At 43.3% G+C, this 24689-nt stretch overlaps 2 protein-coding genes across 4 annotated transcripts in view; one reads left to right on the top strand and one right to left on the bottom strand.

The window, feature by feature from the left end:
* LOC142498998 (SLAM family member 9-like) overlaps positions 1-24689 on the top strand; it is a 62952-nt gene that overhangs the window by 20651 nt on the left and 17612 nt on the right. The window contains exon 1 of one of the 2 annotated variants that reach the window (XM_075607732.1): positions 19933-20230. The exons of the other annotated variant lie outside the window; for it this stretch is intronic. Coding sequence (XP_075463847.1) covers positions 20221-20230 — 10 coding nt within the window. The 5' untranslated portion in view covers positions 19933-20220. Of the gene's footprint in view, positions 1-19932; positions 20231-24689 lie in introns of those variants that run through there. 2 annotated transcript variants of the gene reach the window in all.
* Positions 1449-18558, bottom strand: LOC142498997 (CD48 antigen-like). 2 transcript variants are annotated; one of them, XM_075607729.1, is made up of 7 exons: positions 18406-18558; positions 16314-16646; positions 14284-14550; positions 5907-6017; positions 4537-4631; positions 3343-3465; positions 1449-2162 (listed from the first exon to the last, which is right to left on the bottom strand). In XM_075607729.1, exons 1-6 carry the CDS (start codon positions 18455-18457, stop codon positions 3367-3369), a joined length of 957 nt encoding a protein of 318 aa, XP_075463844.1. In that variant the 5' UTR covers positions 18458-18558; the 3' UTR covers positions 1449-2162; positions 3343-3366. The 2 variants fall into 2 exon arrangements, with proteins under 2 accessions (XP_075463844.1, XP_075463845.1); XM_075607730.1 differs by having other exon boundaries at positions 4537-4628.

Here is a 24689-nt window from a genome sequence, read left to right as displayed (position 1 = left end):
GGGTTCAAAATAGGGTGTGTGCCAGAGCCTGTTTCAGAAGAGGAAGGGGATATGACTTTGTAAATGGTTGCTATGGAAACAAAAACATGCTTGTTACATTATAATACAGTAGAAAGGGAATTCAGAGGTTTTTTTTTAAATTATTGCTACAAATATTTTCTCATAGTACAGAACTGATTTATTTAAAAAAAGCATACATGTAGGATATTGCTTGGTCTGCAGCTTTAAAATGTATTACAAGGATTCTAATGACGTACACTTATCCGAAGGGAAAATTTACTTTAGTTCTGGTCTATTTCTGTATTTCCGTTGCACTGAAACCAAAAACACGTAAGATTTAGATACATTTCTCAAACATAGGAACATCTGTGTTTAGCTTGCATGAAGCAGAACACATTACGCAAGGGGGAATTTTCAGCACTAAATACACCTGCTTGCGTATACTTACAAACCTCTCACACCAGTGTCCCTGATATTACAGTTTGCTGCAGCTGTCATTGAAGAGTTCTGTGTCCATACTGACCATGGAGAATACCTGGGTGAATATTCATGGAAGTCTCTTGGCTACAATATTGGTTCTAAAAATATACTTCGGATTTATTTACTGCCGGATTTTTATTTGTTGGGTCAGGCTCTAGGTCAGGGCTGGGCAACTCCAGTCCTCAAGGGCCACCAACAGACCAGGTATTCAGGATATCTCTGCTTCGGCACAGGTGGCTCAATCAGTCCCTGCTTCTACACAGGTGGCTCAATCAGTCCCTGCTTCTACACAGGTGGCTCAATCAGTCCCTGCTTCTACACAGGTGGCTCAATCAGTGCCTCAGTCAAAGACGGAGCCAGTGATTGGGCCACCTGTGCTGAAGCAGGGATATCCTTAAAACCTGACCTGTTGGTGGCCCTTGAGTACTGGCGTTGGCGCCCCTGCTCTGGATGCTGATTGTGCAGTTTGGAGATAACATGGGGCTCTGTAATGCCACCATTCCATTCTCCCCATGTTCTTTTAATATATCGGCAAGAATAAGTTGAGAGAGAGTAAAACCTTTCTTCCTCGGTGATAATAGGATATCTCAATTACAGAACCTGGGAACTCAACGTCTTAGCGTCTAGGAATCCCGTGCATGGGAGACCCTATTATGTTGGGTAGGTACCACCAGTCTGGAAAATGTATACAAGAGACAAACTGGGTGTCTCGAGGCAACAAAAACGAGACTATGGTGAAAAGGTGCACATTGTAAGTCCACAATGAAGAAACATGGACGTGTGTTTAAATTGAATCTGTATCGTGGGAAGGTCAACCAATCAGCAATAATAAATCACACTCATGTTTTTGTTATTAACATTTTAATTCCTAGCGAATGTCACAATATTTTATTTATTTTGTATTTGGTTGTTTTTCTTACAGCTGTCATTGAATGTTGAATTTCTCTTACCTTCTGTATACACTGTCCTTGAATGCACCTTGCTTCTGTGATCTAATACTTTTTTTTTTGTCTGTTAATGTTCCTAAAAGTTACATGGGTTTTCTGTGTCAAGTTCTAAAACTGGAGGTTTGGTCACCAAACATTAACTATTTGGAGTGAGGAGAAAAAACTGAACAGCATTTCATTTAGTAGCAATTTATTTCTGCATTTGTGCTGAATTTAAAAAAAAAATAAGGTATTACAACTCCAACGCCACTTGTCTGGAAGATATGTAGTTATGGGAATACTATTCACATGTACTGCTGAGCCCTATGTACTGTGTGCAACAATATGGCATATTTACAGAGCTTGGATAATCCTGAATAAACACAGAATATGCTACTCAGATCCAAAAACCTGAACTTCTCAGACCTGCTGAAAAAATAATTCTTCCATTGCTAAGCATTTCTTGGCTGGAAAATGGGACCTACATGGGTTGCTGAGTACTTTTGCTTAGGGATGTTTTCAAGAACTGCAACACCTGTACAGTGGGGAGAGGACGGGCTCCTCCTCATCCTCTTAAGTGAATTTTGGAAGCGACGCTGTTTTCCCTCCAGCACTGAAGAGCTTCATGCCATCTCTCATTGGTACAGCGCAGGGTGGATTTTCACCTAATTCTCCATCCCTTCTTGGAGTTGGAAATTTGGGGTGCTTCCATCCTTGGCTTAGATGGGTGGGGTGCGCCTGCGTGTATTTCCATTTCTGTAAGGAATAACATAGGGCAATTACTACCATATTTATTTACTAAGCAGTGCTAAATCTCAAGGCATCTCATGGCCCATTCATTTGAATAGGACATAATGTGCCTTCCAGATTACTGAAACAGGTCCACCTTCTTTAACCCAGGGTGTCCTTCAGAGCTGATCCAGGGACCCCCGATGTACAGCGATCCCCTGATTCTTGAGCGATAAACTGGCTTTCCATCAGGCAAATCTACTGTGTTAGACTCGGTCCGGCGGCCAATAGATAAGACCCAACGTCAACAGGAAATGCTTCCAGTGCCTTCTATTGTTGACCCAGCAGCACATGTGTAGTTTTTGTGTGTCAAAACAGGCACAAAAAAAACCTACAAATATCTTGGCAACTCGGAAGCCCTGATCATCAGGCATCCACGATTCAAGTAGGATCATAAATCAAAATAAACAATAACAATTTGGGGCAGAATTGCTGGTTTACTATTGTGTTAAGGCTTCATAATGATTTGAGTAATTACAACAATGATCTATAAGGTAAATACACCACCACTAATTGTGTATGTGTATAAATATATCTTTTTTTTCATAACGTTGCCTTTTAGAGTCTGCATTGCATTTACAGTATAAGGATGGCTAAAATGGTTTACATACAGTACATGAAAAACATATTGCTATATTTTGTACATCAGTGTGATTCATACAGGTTTATTCAGATTAAAAAGACTTTAAACTTATTACTAAAGGGGTTAAATTGAAAACCGAACAGTTTACGTACTATTAGAATACATGATCACGAAAATATATTTTGTAGATCTTTTGAAAGGTTGAATGAGCGCAGATGTGTAACGTCCTGCTCAGCGGCTATTGTACTTATTAATGTGCACGACCGTTCATATAAACGATTGGGAATATGATTCTCAGGCTTCGGTTTTCTTTTCTCTCTCTCCCCTATGAGATACCAACTGGGTGATTGGACAAAGAGACACACAATATCTACTGAAGGTTTATCTTAAGCAGTTCAAGTTTTATTGACATGCGTGTGCAATATATGGGTTATTGTTTTTCCACTTTATTCACTAGAATTACTACACTACTGTATATATTTTTTTGGGCCCCTTTTTCCTTAGATTATCAGCGCTTCTAAGTAGGAGCTATACTTCACAGAGATGGAAAGAGCTGCTGCTTACCGTGGGTTACATCCGATGCTGCCACTAGTGTCTGGCGGTATTTCTATTTGTGGCCATTTGACCAGCGAGTGCGTACACAGTATGTGATTCATCCGTTGTTTCAGAACAAGGAGGTGCAAGATCCTTAACACAAGAAAGAAAACAAAACACGGAGATCACTATTTGCAAATAACGTGCTGTTCTTTTAAGTTCTCCGCAAATAAAAATCCTGCGTGTGAGCACAGATACACGTCTCAGGCAGCTCTGCAGCCCGGCATTTCCCCATTATCTCTTAGCATACAGTGCTTCCGCTGCAGCAGGGGATTCTGGGAAATGCCATGCAAGTGAGTGAGTGCAGTGGCGGATTTCCCTAATGGACAATATCGGTTGCGGCCTTCTCCTTACCTGCCCCCCCTCCTCGGCGGCAGGTAACAAGCCGGCCGCACAGTGTGTCACGTTTCGCTTCTTATCTATTTTAGCATGGATACTGTTTGCGCTACCAATAAATATATTATCTCTGTGCAATCTGTTTTAAAAGCTTTTTGGAGAATTCTGCTGTAAAAAAAAAATGATCCACTGAATTGGTTTATTTTATTCAAGTAGATGCAATATCTATTTATCCAGCGAGAAAATACCATGAGATTGACAGGCTTAAATGAATTAATATCATACAATGTCCAAACTAAAACTCCAGGTTTTAAATAAACCATAGCTATTTTTTTTAAATAATTGTAGTTGCATTTTGCAGAGTATATTTAAACAGATCATCCTTATCTTTACCATCACACATTGACCATTAATGTTGTTTGACCCGCTATTTCGTTCACTCAAACCTTTATTGAAGATTTGGCATCCCATTGAGATTACAGGGGGGAATGAGGTGTGTAGGAAGGGAGACCAAACACACTTACATACTGTATATCTCATGTACACTGACCGTGGCCCCCCTGCAGACGCACTTACAGTAACACCCCCCTACTGTCTCTGCAAGTTCTCCCTACTTACCACTTAGATTGTAAGCTCTTCGGGGCAGGGACTCCTTTTCCTAATGTTACTTTTATGTCCGAAGCGCTTATTCCCACAATGTTTTATATTATTATGTCACGTGTATTACTGCTGTGATGCCTGGATGCTGCTATATAAATAAGGATATAACTACATACATGGGCAGTCAGGACACCTGTGAGTGCAGACGCACATTCCCACGCAGCTTACCTGTGCTTTCTGAATGACGCCATAGATTGTGTTGACAGCATTGAGCACTGGCTCTGGTTCTGGTTCTGGTTGCACCCGCTGGCATCGTTTGCCTTCTATGCAGGACAGAAATGGTTACTTGGCTGCATTAAATGACACGCTATCAGCCTGTGTCTGTTGGGCTGGAACTTTCAGGAAATGAAACGAGACATCGTTTCCCTTCCACACAAGGCTGCCGCTGTGTACATAACATTGTGGCATCCGTATGTATGTAACAGAATCGGTAGGGGTTTACTGAGTACGGAACTTAGCGTAGAACATGTAAGGCCGCGCTTGTAGCCCCGGCAATGGCATTGCGACGTCGCGTCAAAACAAATGTATCGAATGCGTCCGTCCGCCTATAGTAGTAGCGGCGCGACGGCATGGTTGCGATCGCTGGAAGTCAATGAAAATTGATTTTTCAGCGACCGCAGCGTGACGTCAGCAGCCACGTGAGTGGTTCAGCCAATGAGGGTGAAACGCTCACGGCCACGCCCCACCACGTCTTTTGTATCTAACACTATAAGCAAAAATCGCTGCTACAACGGCGACGGATGACGTCACGCCGTCGATGTAGCCAGGACTATAAGCACGGCCTAACGTAGAACGTGTAGGCCCCATACTTATATGAAAAAGTGGAGATGGGGTTGGTTGGAGATTCTTATTTCACAGCTAGTGAAGAAGGCATGGGTGCTCAACTCCAGTCCTGAAGCCCCCCCCCCCCTAACAGGTCAGGTTTTCAGGATATCCCAGCTGCAGCACAGGTGGCTCAATCACAGGCTCAGTCTTTGACTTTGACCTGTGCTGAAGCAGGGACTGATGAGCCACCTGTGCTAAAGCAGGGACTGATTAAGCCACCTGTGCTGAAGCTCGGATATCCTGAAAACCTGACCTGTTGTTGGGGCTTGAGGACTGGAGTTGAGCGCCCCTGGCTTAGCTGATAATTATAAAACAAAATTAGTTATATGCTGCACACCATAATCATATACATAAAGTTTTACCGGTGCTGCTGGTTCAAGGGATACCTGTTACAATCATCCAGTCTTGAATAATTGGTAGGATCCAGCGCTCCACGGGTTTAAAAAGTTCAATTTTATTGCGCCATACACAACGACCGTTTCGACCTTATTAAAGGCATGGCTTTTCACTTGAAAAAGACCTACTAGGGTCGAAACGGTCGTTGTGTATGGCGCAATAAAATTGAACTTTTTAAATCCGTGGAGCGCTGGATCCTTCCATTTATTTAGCTGATAATTAAGCAGCTGCTGGCGTGGAACTGCTACCCGACAAGTACAGACATTCAGCCGTCCAAATATATGTACGCACAGAGAAAAATGAATCTGGATACCTACCTTTCCTTCGCACATGACATTTCCATATTATAAGCACTAGACATAGCAGAACTGCAGCCACACTAATCAGTGCAGTAAAAAGCACTGAAATCCAATGTCTCGGTATTACAACTGCAATATAAAAAAAATAACAATAAAATAGAAGATTAATTAATATAGATTTGAGTATATTTGTAGTGTTGAAGTGAGTGTGTCTCAGTGGCATGGAAAGAAGGTTGTGGTTCTTGCAGTGAGGTGCCGCCTGCCTTAGCAGGCGAAAAAGACCCCTATACAACTAGCACTCAAGGACAGAACAATAAAGTAAAATAAATAATAACTTTAATTAGTGTATACAGGAAAGAGTGAAGAATACTCTGAAATAAACACACAACGCTAAAGTTTAATGATTAAAATAGTATTAAATCGAATAATAAATTAATATAAACCACCTCCAAAATCTTGGGGGTGGAAGAAAGGAACTATGAGGCTCTGGCACCATGTAATGAATGATGGTATTACAAATGGTGCCTCAGGGGGAGAGGGAGGGGGTGGTATAAAAATGAATGTATCCACAGAAGGTGTAGTGTGTGAGGATGAAGTGTAGTGAATATATATTATATAGTCCTCACACATCCCAGTCTACCCTGAAGAAAATGGTCACTCTGCGATATACCACACAGGCTATAAACAGTAACGGCAAGAGGATATTGTAATAGCTACCTCTGGCTAATAGGGCCAGATGATAGACACCCTAGATGGTATAAATAAGCTGATTATAGCCTGATAGAGTGGATGCTATTGGCTGATAACAGCCATGCGCACAGTAGTTCCACTAAATGTAGTGACTGATGCCAAAAAGTCCTAATACGCAACGCAAATAAAATATAAGTAATTTACATAAACTAGACTACTATGTAGCTAGGATAAAATACTGTAGAATGGAGACCCTGAATACATTGTATGCGTAGTTCACAGGGACAGGGAATCCATTCTAACAGAATGACAGTGGTATTGCTATGTATCTTAATACCAGAGTCAGATGAGCGCAGTGTGTAATGCAAGGCACTGCTGCTCAGGTACTCAGTGAAGGCAATGGTCTTTGTAGCTGTTATGCTGTATTAGTGTATACAGAGTATAGTGCAGAGAGATAGCTATACATACAAATAAAATGAGATTAACATAGTATAGTAGGTAACTGGTTTGTAAAGGGAGTATCCAATGGTAGTAGTCGATCACACAGCTAGCATAAATAATTGCTGCCAAGTTCAAAGCACATAATAGCTGCAACGGATACTACACTGCAAGTATCCATCCGGCGTGGTGTACTCATGAACACCACAGAACGTTAAACTGCCGGATGGGAAACTAGCCAGATACCTATTGTGTGAGGGCAGCGATTCCCCGTTTGAAAGAACCGAGGGAAACCGCCATGATCGTGCCTGCACGCTGACCAGTGACGTCACAGAGAAACGCCCACCACCGACGATCGTTTCGCGTCACTCTGACGCTTTCTCAAGGTGGCCCCGCCTCTGTAGCAGCCGAAGGTTTAAATAGCCTTGCGTTGCTATAGTAACTGAAGCGCTGTGGTAAGTATGAATGGGTGTATACAATAAAGAGGATTTAAGACATTAAGGGACCTATGCAGAGAGCTGCGAATTTTAAAATTGGCGAATTTATTAAAAAGTAGCTTTTTTGGAGAGTTTTAATCTCCATATGCAGAAAAGTGCGAATTCTGCTATGTTTAACATGGATGCGTGTGGCGAGTTTAAATTGGCGAGATGCGCGCTTCAGAAATGTGTTAAAACAAATTCGCGCCTTTTTTTTTCCCTTTGCAATGGCCGCGAGCGGCAGTTTTTTCTGGCGAGTCAAAACGGAGACAATCGCGCCATTTTATTGGCGCGAACAGCCGCTAGATGCCGTTCGCGCCTCTCTGCATACGGATATTTTTAAAACTGGCGAGATTGAGGTTCTCGCCAGCCGCGAGGCGAGTTTTACAAATAGAAAAGAAAAATTGGCGCGTTTTTCGGAACTCGCCATTTTCTGCTGCTTTCTGCGCGATTTTCTCCAAAAAATGGCGAATTTCGAAATAGCTCTGCTCTCTGCATAGGCCCCTAAGTGTTTGTGTATTAATTAATTATTATAATGTGGCTGGCAATCCTGTAATAAACCATATTGAGAGAGCCATATAACTGGTGTATATGTATAACATAGGTACCCACAGGGGTTTTAAAATAACCCGGCAATATATTGATCTGCATATCAAAAAAAGGTAAGTAAAGTACATGAAATACAATTTGCTGCCCAATGGAGTAAGCAGTGCTGTGAATATGCCCACAGCAAGTGTGTGATAATAGGGAATGGGAAAAGAACTGACAGGTATATCTGTTACGGGTAATAGTGCCCTATGCCTCTAAGTAGCATGAATGCACAAACAGGAAGGGTAGGCTGGCTGCATGTTAGTCTGTATACCTAATTAAAAATGAGTGTAATACAGATGGTAGGTCTAACCCAGCTAGCTGCCCAGGATGGTAAACGGTGTCATGTATGTGACCATGGCAAGTATGTGATAACAGAGAGGAAGGGAAAGAAACAGAGGTGTTAGATGGCAACATTAACATATATATTTCTAGCTATCGGTAATAGTGTCTCATACCTAGATTGAAAGTGCCAAGAAATATATATGTTGTGCATATCATCAATGGTTCAGCCAATGAACGGGGCGAACATAAAGCCCTCATTGAGACCTTGGGGATAGAGAGTGCCCAAAGTATAGATCCATTTGGCCTCCTTTTTGAGGAGCTCTCTATCCCAGTCCCCTCTGCGGATATTCATGGGTAGTTGATCAATACCCTTAAACCGTAATTTAGACAAGTCACCTTACTGTATGCTCAAGGACCCTGCATCTAAGCTGGCGGCTAGTTTTTCCCACATATTTTTTGCCGCAGCTACATACCGCTTGGTATATCACCCCAGTGGTTCTACAGTTAACAAAGCTGCGCATCTTGAAAGTTTTAGTGTCATCCCAATTACCGAACGTTTTGGAAACTTGAGCATGGCAAGCACGGCAGCCCTGGCATTTGTAGTTCCCTGGAGATCTTTTGTCCAGCCAAGTCCCTGTAGTAATAGGTTCCAGATGGCTACGAACTAGAAGGTCTCTGATGTTAGTGGACCTTCTGCTAACCATTGTGGGTCTGGGCTGGAGAACTTCCTGAAGATCATTGTCTTGTAAAAGGACATGCCAGTGTTTGTTGACAATGTCAAAAATATTCTGCCATCGCCTATTGTATGTTCTGATAAGACGGATGATTTTCCGTTCCCTTGGTTTGGGGTGCGGATGTAGCAACATTGCGCGATGTGTGCTTTTGGCTCGTTTGTACGCTTTTTTCACGCTATTGTTGCTGTACCCTCTTGCAAGGAAACATTGGCGCATAGATTTGGCTTGTAGTTCAAATTCCTCATCATTAGAGCAATTTCTTTTAACTCTAAGGAATTGGCCAGTTGGAATGCCATGTATGAGGTTTCTGGGGTGATGGCTGTTGGCATGAAGTAGACTATTAGTGGCTGTAGTCTTGCGGTGAACTGTGGTCTCAATTCGCCCATTCATTCCTCGTGTAATCTTGAGGTCAAAAAAGACTATACTGTCTATCCCGATTTCATATGTCAGTCTGAGGTTAAGTGCATTCTGATTCAATTTTTTGACAAATTCAACAAAGAGTGTACGTGGCCCTCTCCAGAGGACAATGATATCATCAATATATCTTGCCCAAAGAATGATATGTGTTGTGTAGATATCATTGTCCTCTGTGAACACTATTTCCGCTTCCCACCAACCCAGGTACAGGTTCGCATACGATGGGGCACAAGTTGTCCCCATTGCTGTCCCCTGCACCTGGTGGTAGGGTTTATTATTAAATAGAAAGTAGTTTTTTGTCAAAACAAACCGGAGAAGTTGTTCTATGAATTTGTTGTGATTGGCATATAGTAAGCCCCTGGTTTTCAAAAAGTACAGAGTTGCGTTTATACCATGCTCATGTATGATGCTTGTGTACAGAGCGTCAACGTCCATACTAATCAGGAATGTTTCATTGTCAATCACAATGTCATCAGTTCTCGCAGTGTCACAATAGAGATGAGGAGATTACCAGTTCTATTTTATTCTGTTCCACCCATAACCAAGTATCAGAAGTTCCAGTACTGCAAACTATCTACAGGCGTATCAGAGTATTTCCACCCTTACTTATGTCATACTTGTATCTACTTTTCCCTCTACGTCAGGAGTGGGCAACTCCAGGCCTCAAATGGTCACCAACAGGTCAGGTTTTAAGGATATCCCTGCTTCAGCCCAGGTGGCTCTGTACTGTACCTGTTAAATACTTAATTGTTAGGTGGCCTTGCAACGTATTGCTCTCTCACCTGTTGCAAGGCGTTCTAGAACCAGAGGTGTGTTGTAAAAGACAACTCGCGCCCCCCCCCCCCCTCCTTCCCTCCCTCTCCCCAGCAGTGTAATTTCCCTTTGCGCCTTTCTGATTACCGGGTTATAGTAGGGGAAGTCTCGCTGTAAATATAGCGTGTGTGTATGTTTCCTCTGTGTGTGTGCAAGTGGAAGGCAGGAAGTCATCATGAGGTTTTAGATATTTATCTTCAAAGCTCTCACATCAAAGAGAAGCAATGGCTGCTGCCTGGCAGAGCCTAGCAACACATCCTGACAGAACTATACCACACCGCTACAAACTTACACCTCGTGCCTGGCAGACCTAGCAACACATCCTGACAGAACTATACCACACCGCTACAAACTTACACCTCGTGCCTGGCAGAGCCTAGCAACACATCCTGACAGAACTATACCACACCGCTACAAACTTACACCTCGTGCCTGGCAGAGCCTAGCAACACATCCTGACAGAACTATACCACACCGCTACAAACTTACACCTCGTGTATGGCAAAAAGGCGGTGGGGAAGCACTCAGCAAACTATTAGGCCACGCTTATTGTCCTTACTGTGACGGCGTGACGTCATCCGTCACCGTTGTAGCAGTGATTTTTGTTTATAGTGTTAGAGACAAGAGACGGCGACCGGGGGACATGGTGGGGGCGTGACCGTGAGCGGTTCGCCCAGATTGGCTGAACCCCTCATGTGGCCGCTAACATCACGCTGCGATCGCTAAAAAATCAATTTTCATTGACTTCCAACGATCATGCCCAATCCGTCACGCCGCTCCTACTATAAGCGCACGCGACGGATTCAATCAATTTGTTTTGACGCGCAGTCGCAGGGACTATAAGCGCAGCCTTAGAGCGGATAAAGTGGAACATGTGTAGGAGACTGGCACCTGCACTCTGGATCACTCGTTTTTCTGTTTACCAGCTGTAAATATGAGCTCAATAACTTCAGGGATGTTGATAGTTATAAATATACTATGGTTTTTTTGTATTGCTTAGGGCCACAGGTAGACCAAGGGGGGCATAGGTTCTAAGAAGTGTGTTTAGTTAATTATAAAACGATATTGTTTAACCCCTTTCCTGCCATACAGGGACTGCAATACATCTATCCAGGACAGACTCTACCACCTCTCTCGCCTCCTTGTTCTCCGGAACCTGTCCCTAGAATGGGCCCTCATCGTAATCCCCGCCCTTTTCAGGAAGTAGCTTCCAAAACATTCAAGTTGCGATAGCATAATGGTTCCCAAATCCAGTCCTCAAGAACCCCTAATAGGCCCGGTTTTAAGGAAACCCCTGCTTCAACACAGGTGGTTCAGTCAAAATGACTGAGCCACTGATTGCGCCACCTATGCTGTAGCAGGGATATCCTTAAAACCTGACCTGTTGTGGGATCTCGACGACTGGAGTTGTGAACCATTGTGATAGTACATGTGGGGATATGTACATAGTATAAATATCATTTATAGATGGTCCCTTGTGTAGCCAGGTCCCCCTTTCAGTGCGCCCCCCCTCTGGGTACTCACAGCAGCCGCTCTTTGGGAGGTGCGGGGGCATGCGCGAGCATAGCGCGCCTCTCCTAGGGATGCAGCCGGTTGCCGGGGACGCGCGCGGCCCGTTGCTAGGGCCGCATCGCGTTGCAAAGGTCCCGGCGGCTCGCGGTGTAGGGCACCGCCATAGCGATCCTCGCGCATGCGCAGTGCGGCAGATAGCGGCGGCGGCCCCTAGAGTGCTCGCGCATGCGCACTGATCTCGCGAACGGCACGGCCAATAAGCAGAGGGCTCACAGCAGGGACTACATCTCCCATGAGCCTAGGAGCGCCCCACGTGACCCCAGGGAGCCAATAGGGCTACAGCATCTCCCTGCAGGGGAGATTGGATACATTTCACGGGCTTGAAGCACGTTTGGCAGTTGGTGACCGGAGCAGCTAGGGGAAGGAGGTGAGGGTGCAGGAGTCAGTGACTCCCTGCACTAGGCCAGCAGCCCCCTAGGCCCCAGATAGCCCTGAGCCACCAGTAGTGTTGTGTTGTTCAGGGACAGGCCCCAGGTTTGGGACCCTGCCCCTTATTATCTAGAGTCAGTTAGGGACACAGCGTACGCTGCGCGTCCATCCAGAGGTTTGGATCAGACCTCCGCTGCGGCTGCAGCAGCCATCCGGGTGGGATCACCCCGGACGGTAGTTCCTGTATTCCCTCGTCATCAGGATCCTTTGTGAAGCTCCTTGGCAGGCCCGGGCACTGGAGTGCTCGGCAGGTAATCTACAAGTGCACCAACTATACCATCTATTCATATAAGACATAGTGGCTGCGCAGTCACACATATCAATCTCACGTGAAGGGACATATTGTGTGGGGTTACTGGACACGGGGTGGGATCTCCCGGTGAAAGGGGGTAGCGTCCTGCGAGACGCAGTAGTTAGTGTCTCCTCTAGAGAGGGACACCTGTTGATATATATGCATAAGTACGGTTGCTACAGTAACGTTATTGGTTGTTTTACATGCTGTGTGTGTGATATATATATATTGTCCTGCGACGAACCACTCCCCCCTCCGGTGGGAGCCATCGCAGGTGGAGGCGCTGCACCGAGTACGAGGTTACTCCTATTATTTGTACGTGCCCCAGGCTCCCCGAGGCGGAGGTTTAGGCCTCCTGTGAGCCTAACAGGTAAAGCACCACACCTGGTAACATTAAGTTCCCCGCACACACATACTATATGCTATTGGGTGAGGGAATACCCGTTATACTTGTATTAAAGTGTAATTAATAAGGGAGCGTAGAGAGGATAGCTAGCAGTGAGGTAGGGGGAGTTATGTGATGCAACAGGGTGAAGCTGTACTCCACAATATGGCTGCTGCTTGGTATTAAAAAGCTTGTCTTTCAAAATACGGGTTTTGGCCAACTATAAGGTTTTTTTTTCAATAAAGTTAAGTTGAAATGTACATACTCGCCTTATAATCGGGCCCCCCCTCCCTCACTTTGCGAGCCAATCAGCAGTTGGACGTATGAGGTAGGAGGGTAAAATGGAGAAAGCTCTGCCTTGGGGGCCTGAAGCAGCCAAATTGATTGTGGCAGGAAGTTCAAACCCAGAGAGACAGTGACAGAGAGAGAGACCAGAGAGAGACACGGAGGCAGAAAGAGACACAAAGTGTGTGTGTGTGTGTGTATATGTATGTGTAAACATTTTTTGTTCCAGCTACTACTGAAATTAGGGGGTCACCTTATATTCAGGGTCGCTGTAACAGGGGACTTATCCCTGTTCAAAAATGTGCCTCTAATCCAGCAGTGTGGTGGTTAACTGCTGGTAGTCAATTAACCAACACCACCTGGCTGATTTAGAGGTTTGTTAGAAAAGCCTGCCTTATAGACAGGAAGTGAGATTCTTCCTGAGCTCACACTGAGTTGGGCTGACCCAGGAAGCAGAAAGAGCAGGGAATTCCTTAGTCTGACACGTGACGTGGGGCTGAACAAAGGAAAGACTGCACACGAACTCAGGTCTTGAGCTGCAAGCTGATAAAAAGACAAAGGGGACAAGATTCTAAACCTGGATCCTGACATTGCCTTTGCGCACAAGGGTGCGGACAACCAGGAGCACAGAGAAGCCTTCCCCTACAACTACAAGAGACAGATAAGACTTTTTTTATAAGACTGTTATCTATATCTATATATATATATACAGTATATATGTCTCTATGAAGGGCCGGTGAATCGCTGGGCTAACCCCACAATTAATGAGGGCTGGACTACAAGTATATATACTCCAAAGTGGAGCAGATTTGGTTTGCTGGTTTTCACGTTTGCTGTGTTTAAAGCGACAGGCGCAATAAAGCCTTATTTTAATTTCACCTTAAAACAGTCTCCATTGCATACCTCTGCACATGTCCTCTTACAGTCGCCCTATAATCAGACAAATATGGTACTTTATAAACCCACAACGTCTTGCATTGGTATTCATTACCTGCTGTAATGTTGCATCCCAGCCATGGTGTGACAGTAATATAGTCCTCACTGACGGGATTTGTGGCTCTGCAGGTGTACGAGTTGGTGGCATTCTCCCGATTTAGAGTGATGTCTAACATGCTGCTTTTGTGATTGAGATTCCGGTGGTCTTGCCTCCAGCTATACGTCACTCCATCTCCCTTCTGCACTTTGCAGTTGAGGGTGATCAAACAGCTGTCATTCTGAGGACTATGGATCAGCTCAACAGAGGAATTGGAGATCTTTTCTGTTCCAAGTAATATAATTTTGTTACATAACAAATTTAATAGGAAAGATGCCTAAAAACTAACATGCTTAAAGCAGGAAATCCAAGCAGGCCATTCCCTCCCATTTTATTTTTACATACAGTAGATTGAAGCAGGGGGTCTCCGGAGCGGAACCCCATTAATTTCAGCTCCTGGGACCCCCTGCTTCCAGAGAAACTTACCTCCATAGGGGGTACCGGTAGCCGCTCCGACTCGCTTGCTGGGGTTCAAGTAATGGCCGCTTTGCAAAGCTCCTGCGGGCCAATAGGAAGCCGTTATGCGCAAGCTTTAAACTTGTAGGAGATACCGGCACCCCTTTGGAGGTAAGTATCTCGGGAAGCGGGGGGTCCCCATAGCTGAAATTATGGGGTTCAGCTCCAGGGACCCCCTGCTTCAATCCTATGTAAGAAAAACACAGACACAATTATTTTTTACAATCAAAACACGAGTGAAAGTGCCCAGCCTTAATCTTACGTTGTATTGTCTCTAAGATTCAAGAGGTATGGAAGTCTCCAAGTATACAGAGATCTTCAGTACAGTTATACAATGCAACACTAATACCTACATTACATACGAAAAAGCGCTTAAACCTAAAAAACAGAGTGCCTATTGCACTAATAAATTGCAATAAATGTGCATATTCTTGCGCCAGAGATCTGTTTTGTTGTGTAACGATTATACAATGCGCCATGCTTTTTGTTGTGTTGAGATAAACAGGTTCTCACATTACCAAATAATTAAACCCTCTTCAAGTTAAGCATTTAGATTCGGTTAGGACCTAGCAAACTCTCCGCAAAGCAACCCTTATCCACTTCATAAAGAAGAAATCCACCCAAACTAACCTCCATTTTTTTTATTAACAGGTTTGAAACCGGGGGCTCCTCTGCCCTATTTTCTGCTTCAGGGACCTTCAGTTCCCAAGATACTTACTGGGGAAGTCATCGGTATTACTTCCTGGTTTTTAATGGGGATTTAAATGGCTATCCAATAGGAAGCCAAACGTGATGATGTTGCAGCTTTCTATTGTCCTGAGATTTGGCAGCCATTTTGTTTCTCTTGAGATCTAAACCTGGTAATTTATTTTGGGAAGGGGGTCCCTGGTGTTTGGCTATGGATTTCCCATGAGTAGGAGGAACTACTCCTTTAACCCATTCACTGCTATAAGGGTCAGTATGTAGAGCAGTACCTCTTTGGCAGTGATGGGGGTTAATCTATTCAGCTATGCATTGCGTCTTCACTCCAGCATACACATCACACCTCCTTACGGGACTTTTTTTATATCCCCCAAAGCAGCCGATCAAGCCGTTTTGGGATTAAATTCCCCTGTCGAAGTTTATGACGATTTCATCCGAAAATGTCCCAATCAGCCACTTTCGAAGGATAAACAGTAGGACCCTATGGGGTGAGAACATTGAACTAATGATAGTGACATGTTTAATGGATTAAAACTTCGTGTTTGAAGGTTTTCCTGGCAATGTTGCTATGCATCGAGATCGTTTTATGGTGAGGTCCATTGTCCTCATCTCTCTTACCTCTCCACTATCCTGCCCTCCACCTTCCTATGTGGCTATTTGCACGGGGCGAGTAAATGTCAGAGAGATCTGATCACAGTGGCGGAGCAAACATTATTAAAAATAACCACCCAATTTAGCGTATTCAACATCAACGGCCTAGTTCTAGCCTCTTAAACATACCACTTGCACCTCAAGTAGGCCCTACATCAGGCTGCGCTTGCACAACTTACCGTAGACGTTGAGGTGTAGCTCGAAAACATGTTCAGTCACTTCTTCCTCTATCGATATCTCATACATTCCCGCATCCTCCTTCTCGATCTTCAGAATCTCTACTGAGCTGCTGTTTTCATTGAAACGGATTCGAGCTTCCATGCTGTTAAATATCTCTTTCTTGGCTATAACATTGTAGGACAACAGTTTCTTTTTTTTGTTGGCTTCCCCGGTTTTTTTTAGGGTCACAATACTGTAATCTTTGGGGAATCCTTGACTTGGTTGTAGCAGTAGAGGGTGCCCGATGGTCCCATTTATCCAAGAAATGTCCTTATTGGACCCAGAGGAGCTACCTTCAAGGAAAAAAGCAATGGTGTCCTTTTCTTATACACGTAATACCAGGTATTATATTCTACTTTGAATTTTTGTTACCAGCGTATTCCATAGCTCAATAAAATGGTTTTAAGACCAGATAACGTAAAATGACAGCAACAACAAAAAATTACATGTTTTGATTAAAAAAAAGATCCTTACAATCTAAAAGTACAAGTGTAGGTGACAGAAAAGCTAGAGCCAAAGTAACAATGGTATATTGGATTTCCAATTATACCAAAACACAAACATATTTGTAACCTACATGTTTGGTAGGGTTTATGTTGTAGTTTTTTTTTTCTAAAATAGTTTGATCATTTGAGCTCGTACGATGCCTTCTATACTCGGAAGTGTTCTATTGTAAAGAAAATGGCTGATTCTTTCACAGAAAATAGTCACGGTCACTTAATTACTGCTGTTTTTATGCCCATTCTAGCTCCCTTGTTGGTAAGGCCACGGCCCCGGTACATTCTGTGCGCTGAAGCTCCGCCCCCCCGTCAGGCCGGTCCCAGTTACTACCCTGTCGTGCACATTTCCCCAGCGGTGCGCGGCAGGTTTTCACTGAGACAGGGGAATTTGAGCTCAGAGTTTGCGACAGAGGCGTGGCCACGCCCCCGCCGGCGGTTCAGCCAATGAGGGCGAACAAGCCGCGTGAGATCATGGCCACACCCCTGCAAACTCCCCACCACCCTCCCATCGCAAACGCTCCCTCTCTCCCAGGGCCGCAGATCGCGGTGCAGCGCTGTGCACGCAGCCCCCCCCCATCCCTCCCCCTGCTGGGCGCGCGTGCTCCAGTGCTGACTGGGACTGCAGCCTTGCGTGGCTCAGACAGGACATATTTTTGTTGCCAACAGATGGTACTCTATCACAGGTCACTATTTTAGATAAAGAAAATGAGACTCTGAGTGTTCTACTTTATCAAACTATTTAATTTATATATATATATATATATATATATATATATATATATATATATATATATATATATATATATATGTGAAATTGCACTATTATCATATAGTTAATAGAAGTGCATATTTTAGGGTCTAAAAGCCCCATGGGAAATTCGGTGGAATATAGAATGCATATTAGAGTTATATATCAGTTGAGAAATCCCATCCATGTGGGGTATTCTTACTGCAGTGATTCAGAAAAGGAATTATTTAGAAACTTTTACAATGGTGAAGATATTGCAGATTTCGCTGAAATAGAAAACTGCTAGAAGATGTTCAGTCAAGTACAAGACTAAGATGAACAAGGAAATATACATGCAGCTTGTTAAAAAAAAAAAAAAAGGACTGAGATCTCCCTGAGTTCTCAAATACTGACTGATAAGCTCCCTGTTAGGCAGGATTCGAGATGTCCAGCTGTGAGACACTATACAGTAAGTAAGACGGTGTAACACAATGTGACCGTCATCAATAATATTACTAGCTCAGTCAAGTAGGGTACTATACCAGTCACGTTACCACTTAGATTGTAAGCTCTTCGGGACAAGGACTCACTTTCCTAAATGTTACTTTTATGTCTCAAGCACTTATTCCCACAGTGTTGCATTATTATATCACATGTGTTACATACATACACACATACAGATACATACATACTGTACATACATACACACATAGATACATACACATACATAGATACATACACACATAGATAGATACATACACACATAGATACATACATACACACATTCATACACACACACATACATACAATGAAAATAGCACCTACCAGCACAGTTTAAACAGATGAGGGGCAGGAGACACCAATACCATGGGAACATAATTTAAAGATGTTGAAGATGTTTGTTAAAAAAAACCCTGCAGGATGTGTAATAAGATCAGTGGTGTCTGAGCTGAGGACAGGTGCATCGCTCATTTCCTGTTAACGGTTATCTATAATGTGGGCGTTTTAGGCATCGTTACATACTGTAATAAGGAACTTTTTGCGAAGTGATTGTTTTGCATAAAAAAAATTCTAAAACACGAGTGAATGCGCCGATTTTTTAAAATGTCATTAATTTAACAGAATCTCCGAATATAAATATAATACCCTGCGCTTGGTCAGCTCTGGGGACAGGTGAAGTGTGAACTTGCCCACATTTTCTTCTCCTACGTTTTCGCTCTGACTCCCAAAAAAATATCGACAGTGTTCGCTAGAATTGTAAAGTTTGGCGAAATTGAAAAAGTACATTTTAAAAAAGTTTTTTTTTTTAGTTCTTTTTATTGAAGTGTAAGGTCCAGCTTTGCAACCAGTTGCTGGCTCCCGTGGCAGTAAGAATGATTAAGCTCTCCCATTGCACATTCTCCATGATGTTCAGAACAGAGAGGTGCATTAGTAAAATAACCACAACGCATGTGCATAGTTCTTATGCTGAATATGTCCTGTAACCTGTGTTTTCCCCTATTCTGAGGCAGCCATCACTCCTCAGTGTAATGTTGCAACATTGTAACTTTTTTGTTGGCTGCTCAGCCTGTTGCCTAACAACCTTTCCACCGGCTGAGTGGTATGATCCAGGACCCCTGGCTGCTGGTCCCTCCCTGCCCCTTTTCCTGCATGTCAGGTCATATCCTCTTCCTCTTTTCAACCAGCAGCCTTAGGCCTCGTTCAGGGTGCCAGAGACAGGAGTTGTAGGGAGGGAGGGAGGGCGGCAGTTTGCTGGGCGATGTGTGTTCAGACTGTTTCAGGAGGCGGGGAGGGGGCGGGGCTACAGGCGGCAGGTTAGGGATCCAAGTTGCAGTCATGAAATCATTCTCAAGAATGATTTCATTGGCTGCCGAGGTCCCAGGGACGCAGCTGCAGCTTCAAAAAACGATTTTTTCGTTTATTGAAACTGTAGCCAGCGTCAACTCCGGGCTTCGGAGACAGGGCAGCTGCTACCCTGACAACCAGTATTCAATTTGAATACTTTGTGTCCCACGGCAGCTCGCACGTCAGCACGCCCTCCCTCCGAAGCCTGCACCCTGAACGAGGCCTTAAGGAACAGTCATGTCCCCCATCAAAGGATTGACCACTCAAGTCTAAGTATGCATTCAGGTGCACCATTGTGCCGTCTAAGGCTGCGATTGGCTGTGCGTGAATTCTCAGGCAACCAATCAAATGTGATCATATAAACTTCAGTTTATTTTAGCATTAACTATTCTCTGAAGAAGTAGCATTGCGCTATGAAACTCGTAAGATAACTAATTATTGCTGATTCGTGACAAGGCGTGGTCTTCTTTGAGTGCACTGAGTAACCCCTCAGGCTTTAGCAACGCTTGCTTTCTAGTACGGGTGGAATTGATTCCGTTTCTGTCTGCCACTGTCTGGCGGCTTGTCGGCGATTACACCAGCAGCTGACAGCGAGCGAGACTTTGGACTATAACTCTTTTGCCATCTGAGTTCATAACCAATGAAGCAAGATACCAGACGAGAAGGTCACACTAAGGAGGACTCATAGTGCCACTCTGGTAGTAGCCACCTACCTGTGAGGATAACCATGCGTCCCAGAAGCTACTGATCTGAGATCATCAGAGGGTGCAGAGTAAAGACTGTTCCTGTTGCTTCATGGTGTCTGGTAACTCATGTCACAGTATATGAAATGCTTGCATAATCCTACTTGATTTACGCAGATGTATTACCTTTACCTAATATATTTTATTTTTGAACATACTTCACCATGTGCGTTGTGCGCTGTTTTTTCTTGTAGTTTAGGGGTGCAGAGCCACTCCAATATCAACAGCTGCAGACGCCTTCCTAACATTCTCACCTATATTAGAGGTTTTGTATGTTATTTATTCACTGAGGTGTTATTTCATGCAATAGTGTGGGATAGAGGTACATTTCTCCCTTAATATACACATATTACTTATGCACTATTTCCTGTTTTTTTGTGTTGGCTATGGTAAGGAAACTGAAATTGGAGATAAAAAAAAATAACAACAACAGTTAAGTTCAAGGCCAGTTTTCAACAATTAAATTTCACTAGATGAGGTGTAATATGGAGGACAAAGTGTCAAGTGGACAAGGATAAAAAATAAACAATAATGGCACTGCTACCAAACTAATAATTTTAATTAAATAAATAAAAAAGACACTTTGTAAACCATGTTGTACACTAATAGGATAACAATCCATTAGATTGTAAGCTCTTGGGAGCAGGGACTTCTCTTCCGAAATGTTACTTTTATGTCTGAAATACTTATTCCCATGACCTGTTATTTGTATTATTTGTTATTTTTATGATTGTTACGTGTATTACTACTGTGAAGTGCTATGTACATTAATGGCGCTATATAAATAAAGACATACAATACTTACAATAGTATTATGTCAAAATAGGGTGCCATAATAGCAACCAGGTTGTCAGTAAAAATGCAGTTTGCATACTGATGTCAAAAGAGAATAATTGTCATTAATGATAGCAACAAAATTCGTAATACATGAAAAACTGGCAAGCATGTTGACATATAATACAGTAGATGTAGAATAGAGAGAAGTATAGATCAGGAAGTTACATCAGAGACCGATGTCAATGCGGACTTAGAACTGAGACCAGAGGTGGTGCCATATGGGAGATAAGGATATATTTATAGACAAGAGATGACAACTTAATAACAATTGGGTAACAAGAAATAGAGCATACCTAGGGAAAGAGAAACAGGGGGATCTCTAGGGACCACTTTAAAGAAATGGAAACCAGAGCAGGAACAGATCTAACCAACCGGGAGAGACCTATTAGACTAGTGTACTTACCCCAAACATTTGAAACCAGCAGTAGCAAGTGTGCCAAGAGTATAAATCCAATAGGATTCTTCAGACACAAGGTCTTGTTGATCTAATATTGTTGAAATTAACATACTGTTGAAGTGGATGACATATTGATGAAATGAACTGGGGTGGTCTCTAGAGATGAGGTTGTTGGTGGTGTGCAGAATCCATTTCATCTCCATTTTGTCTGTATTGTAAATGTCTTGTGCCTCATGCTGTGTTCCTGCAATCATTTCATGTGAGAAAGTATGTGTATGTATCGGTTTTGCTAACAGGACTCAAGGCCAAAGCGGCCTATGGCTCAATGCCCAGAAATGAGGGAGAAGCACGTATTCTGCAGTTATACAGACTTAGCGATACAAATGTATCCTAACAGTTCTTGTTCGTTGTATTAAGATGTTTTAACTCAGTTTTTACTTATTTAGTGACCTTTATAATGATTGGGTTAGAATAGGGAGGAGATATTGTATTCTACCTAGCAACTTATGTTAAACAAAGAAACTCAAATATGTATAAAAAGGCTGTATGGACCCTCCCCTTGCAGAGTGTATTGTTGACACTGCTGTATGATCATTCAGTATAATACAATAAATGACTCATTATCTATGACCGGTCTTTGCTCTTATCTATGTGCATTTGCAAACAACGACAGTCTTAAATCTATCACCCCCCAATAATGTTGGGGATATGTATTCCAGAACCACAGCCCTTAACAGGTGCATCCTGGGCGGAACTGCCACAGTAATTCAGACAGTCCAGTCTTCACCTTCATCATATGAGACTTTGGTCTCTTTCTCACAGGATCACTGCAGGATTGTTTCTGCATTTTATTCATCCGGTTGTTTTTTTTGACACTGCCTTGCACTCAGTTTTTCTTTTAGTTTGTCTATAAGGTTATATCAGTACATTTTGAATCATAATCACTGTGTTACACATCATTCCAATTTCATATATGCTCTTTTTTACACATATAGGTGATTAGACTCTTACTAGTGCTACAATTTATCATATATATATACCCCGATATATATATATATATAGGGGTCCCCCTTACCTGCCCATAGTAGGGGGAGCTGCCCTGCATCGGCCCACTGGTGCTCCGTTGCTTCCAGTGGCCATTTTGGGAGCAAGTACGCTCCTGGACTAGACCAGTACTTTCCCCATAGATCGTGATCCTACCACAGTGCAGTATTGTAGGGAATGCCCTAGATAGGGACTCTCCCCATTAGAGCTGCAGCCTGCACTACTCCGCTGGCGTACAGACGTCCGTGTGGTGACCTGCGGCCTGGACAGAGCTGCACGTGGCAGCAGAGGTGGAACAGTCCGGCTGGAATTTTGCACTGCGGACCGCGCCCTGGATAAGGTGTGAGGGGAGTTGTGTTGGAGGCCCCGCTGCTTGGGACCTGACCCAGCATCCTCCTCTCATTATTCCCTGGTCTGGCCTGTGACCAGGAAGGTACCAACGTGCACCTACATATCACGGGGTAGCGCTACCTCACACTTGGGTGGGATTGCTTGTGTGGACACCGGGGTTATAGGTGCCCCAGGGTGTACCAGAGCCTGTTCCAGAAGAGGAAGGGGATGTGACTTTGTAAATGGTTGCTATAGAAACAAAAAATACTTGAATTAGAATACATTAAACATATCATTCAGAGTTGTTTTTAAAATAAAAAATGCTACAAGTATTTTCTCATAGCACCGAATTGATTTATTTAAAAAAAAAAACACATGTAGGATTCTGCTTTGTCTGCAGCTTCAATGAGATGTTTTTTTTAAGAGCTGGATTTTCAGCTGGGCTTTGCAAGTGGATAGAGACAGTGCTTGACCAATATTGAGTGGAAGAGCGTTCCATGGGTAGCGAGAGATTAGTGAGAAAGGTTTGAGACTGGGAGGGCTGTGGAGGTAAAACGTGCAAAGACGAGACAGCCTTTGGGTCGGGCACAAAAGATAGAGTATGGGGTGTAACGAGAAGTCAGAGTTGAGATATATGGAGGGACAGAGGAGGTTAGAGCCTTAAAAGTAAGGAACATTTTGTAGTCAATTACGTTTTGATACCATTGTCGGAGAGGCAGTCCCGGGACGTGCTGGCGCTGTAGATGGCTGTATGCCATTTAGGAAATGCAGAAAATTTCCGTTTTATTAATAAAGCCCATTAACTAGAAAAAGTTTTGACAAAGTGCCTGCGTCTGCCAGAGTGTGGACTTCTGCAACGTGGACTTCACCAGCAAGGAATGGCTTCAATACTTATCCTCCTTATAACACTTTGGGGTAAGTGTCTCCTGCATTCTCCAAGTGAAAGGGGGAGTTATTAAAGGAATGCATGACAGGACTGGCTGAACTCACTAAAGAAGGGTCACAATAATTAATGATAACTGTATGTATGTTATACCCCAGGGTGCTTTGTTGATACATACTTTGTGGAATCAATGGTCTTATTTTAAATTTGGATTCTTATATAGCTCAATATTGAATGGCTTCTATACAGAATGATGTGACTTCCTCAGGGTGTAAGATAAACAGTGAAGCACAAGTCTTCTAAACCTGGCAATAGTGTGGGAACTTATTATGCTACCAAGTTGTATGCATGGCCGTGGATTTTCCTGTGTCAGGGGTCTCAAACTCAATCCTCAAGGGCCACCAACAGGTCAGGGTTTAATGACATCTCTGCTTCAGTACAGGTAGCTCAATCGTTGACTCTACATGGATTTGAGTGGACTCGGAGCAGAGTGGGCTTGGAAGTGTGAATAATCTTTGGTAGCAATTAATATCTTTAAAGAAGCACTCCCCACTGATTGGAATTTTTCTTTTGCATATTATTACTTTAAACAATCTTATTTTGCCCTTTCCAACGCTGTTTTTATTTTTTTAATCTGTTGATCCGTTCAGGAGATATAAGCGTTTGAAATGTTAAGTGTCCGGGAGGTTAAAATGAAGCTCTCCTCAGAGCCCAGTGCAGTCACCATGGTAACCTCAGAGATTTAAGAAAATAATGGGGGGTTTTTTAACTCTATAAAAAAAACTTTTTCCCCCCTAGGAGCAGGACAGGCTCAGGGGGTAATATACTAACGTTATATAAATTACACTCACATCGGCTTCTAGAGGAGATTGTTGCTTTAAGTAAGGTCTCTGTTATCTAAAGATAGTGAAAGATAAGAGTGCAGCCACCATGCTATGTGTAATGAGAGTGCAGCCACACTGCTATGTGTAATGAGAGTGCAGCCACACTACTGTGTTATGAGAGTGCAGCCACCATGCTATGTGTAATG

This window comes from Ascaphus truei, chromosome 7 (genome assembly GCF_040206685.1).
Source record: "Ascaphus truei isolate aAscTru1 chromosome 7, aAscTru1.hap1, whole genome shotgun sequence".
In the NCBI taxonomy this organism is placed as follows: Eukaryota; Metazoa; Chordata; class Amphibia; order Anura; family Ascaphidae; genus Ascaphus; species Ascaphus truei.
Note: the sequence above shows the minus strand (reverse complement) of the source record. Positions and strands in the feature narration are given on the sequence as shown.

Excerpts from the sequence above, each read along its gene's own strand:
- LOC142498997 (XM_075607729.1), bottom strand. The coding sequence starts at position 18,457 with ATGTTCCCATGGTATTGGTGTCTCCTGCCCCTCATCTGTTTAAACTGT. Across the intron at positions 6,018-14,283 it reads GGGATGCAACATTACAGCAG|TTGTAATACCGAGACATTGG; the intron begins GTAATGAATACC and ends TTTATATTGCAG. Across the intron at positions 4,632-5,906 it reads ATGTCATGTGCGAAGGAAAG|AAGGCAAACGATGCCAGCGG; the intron begins GTAGGTATCCAG and ends TGTCCTGCATAG.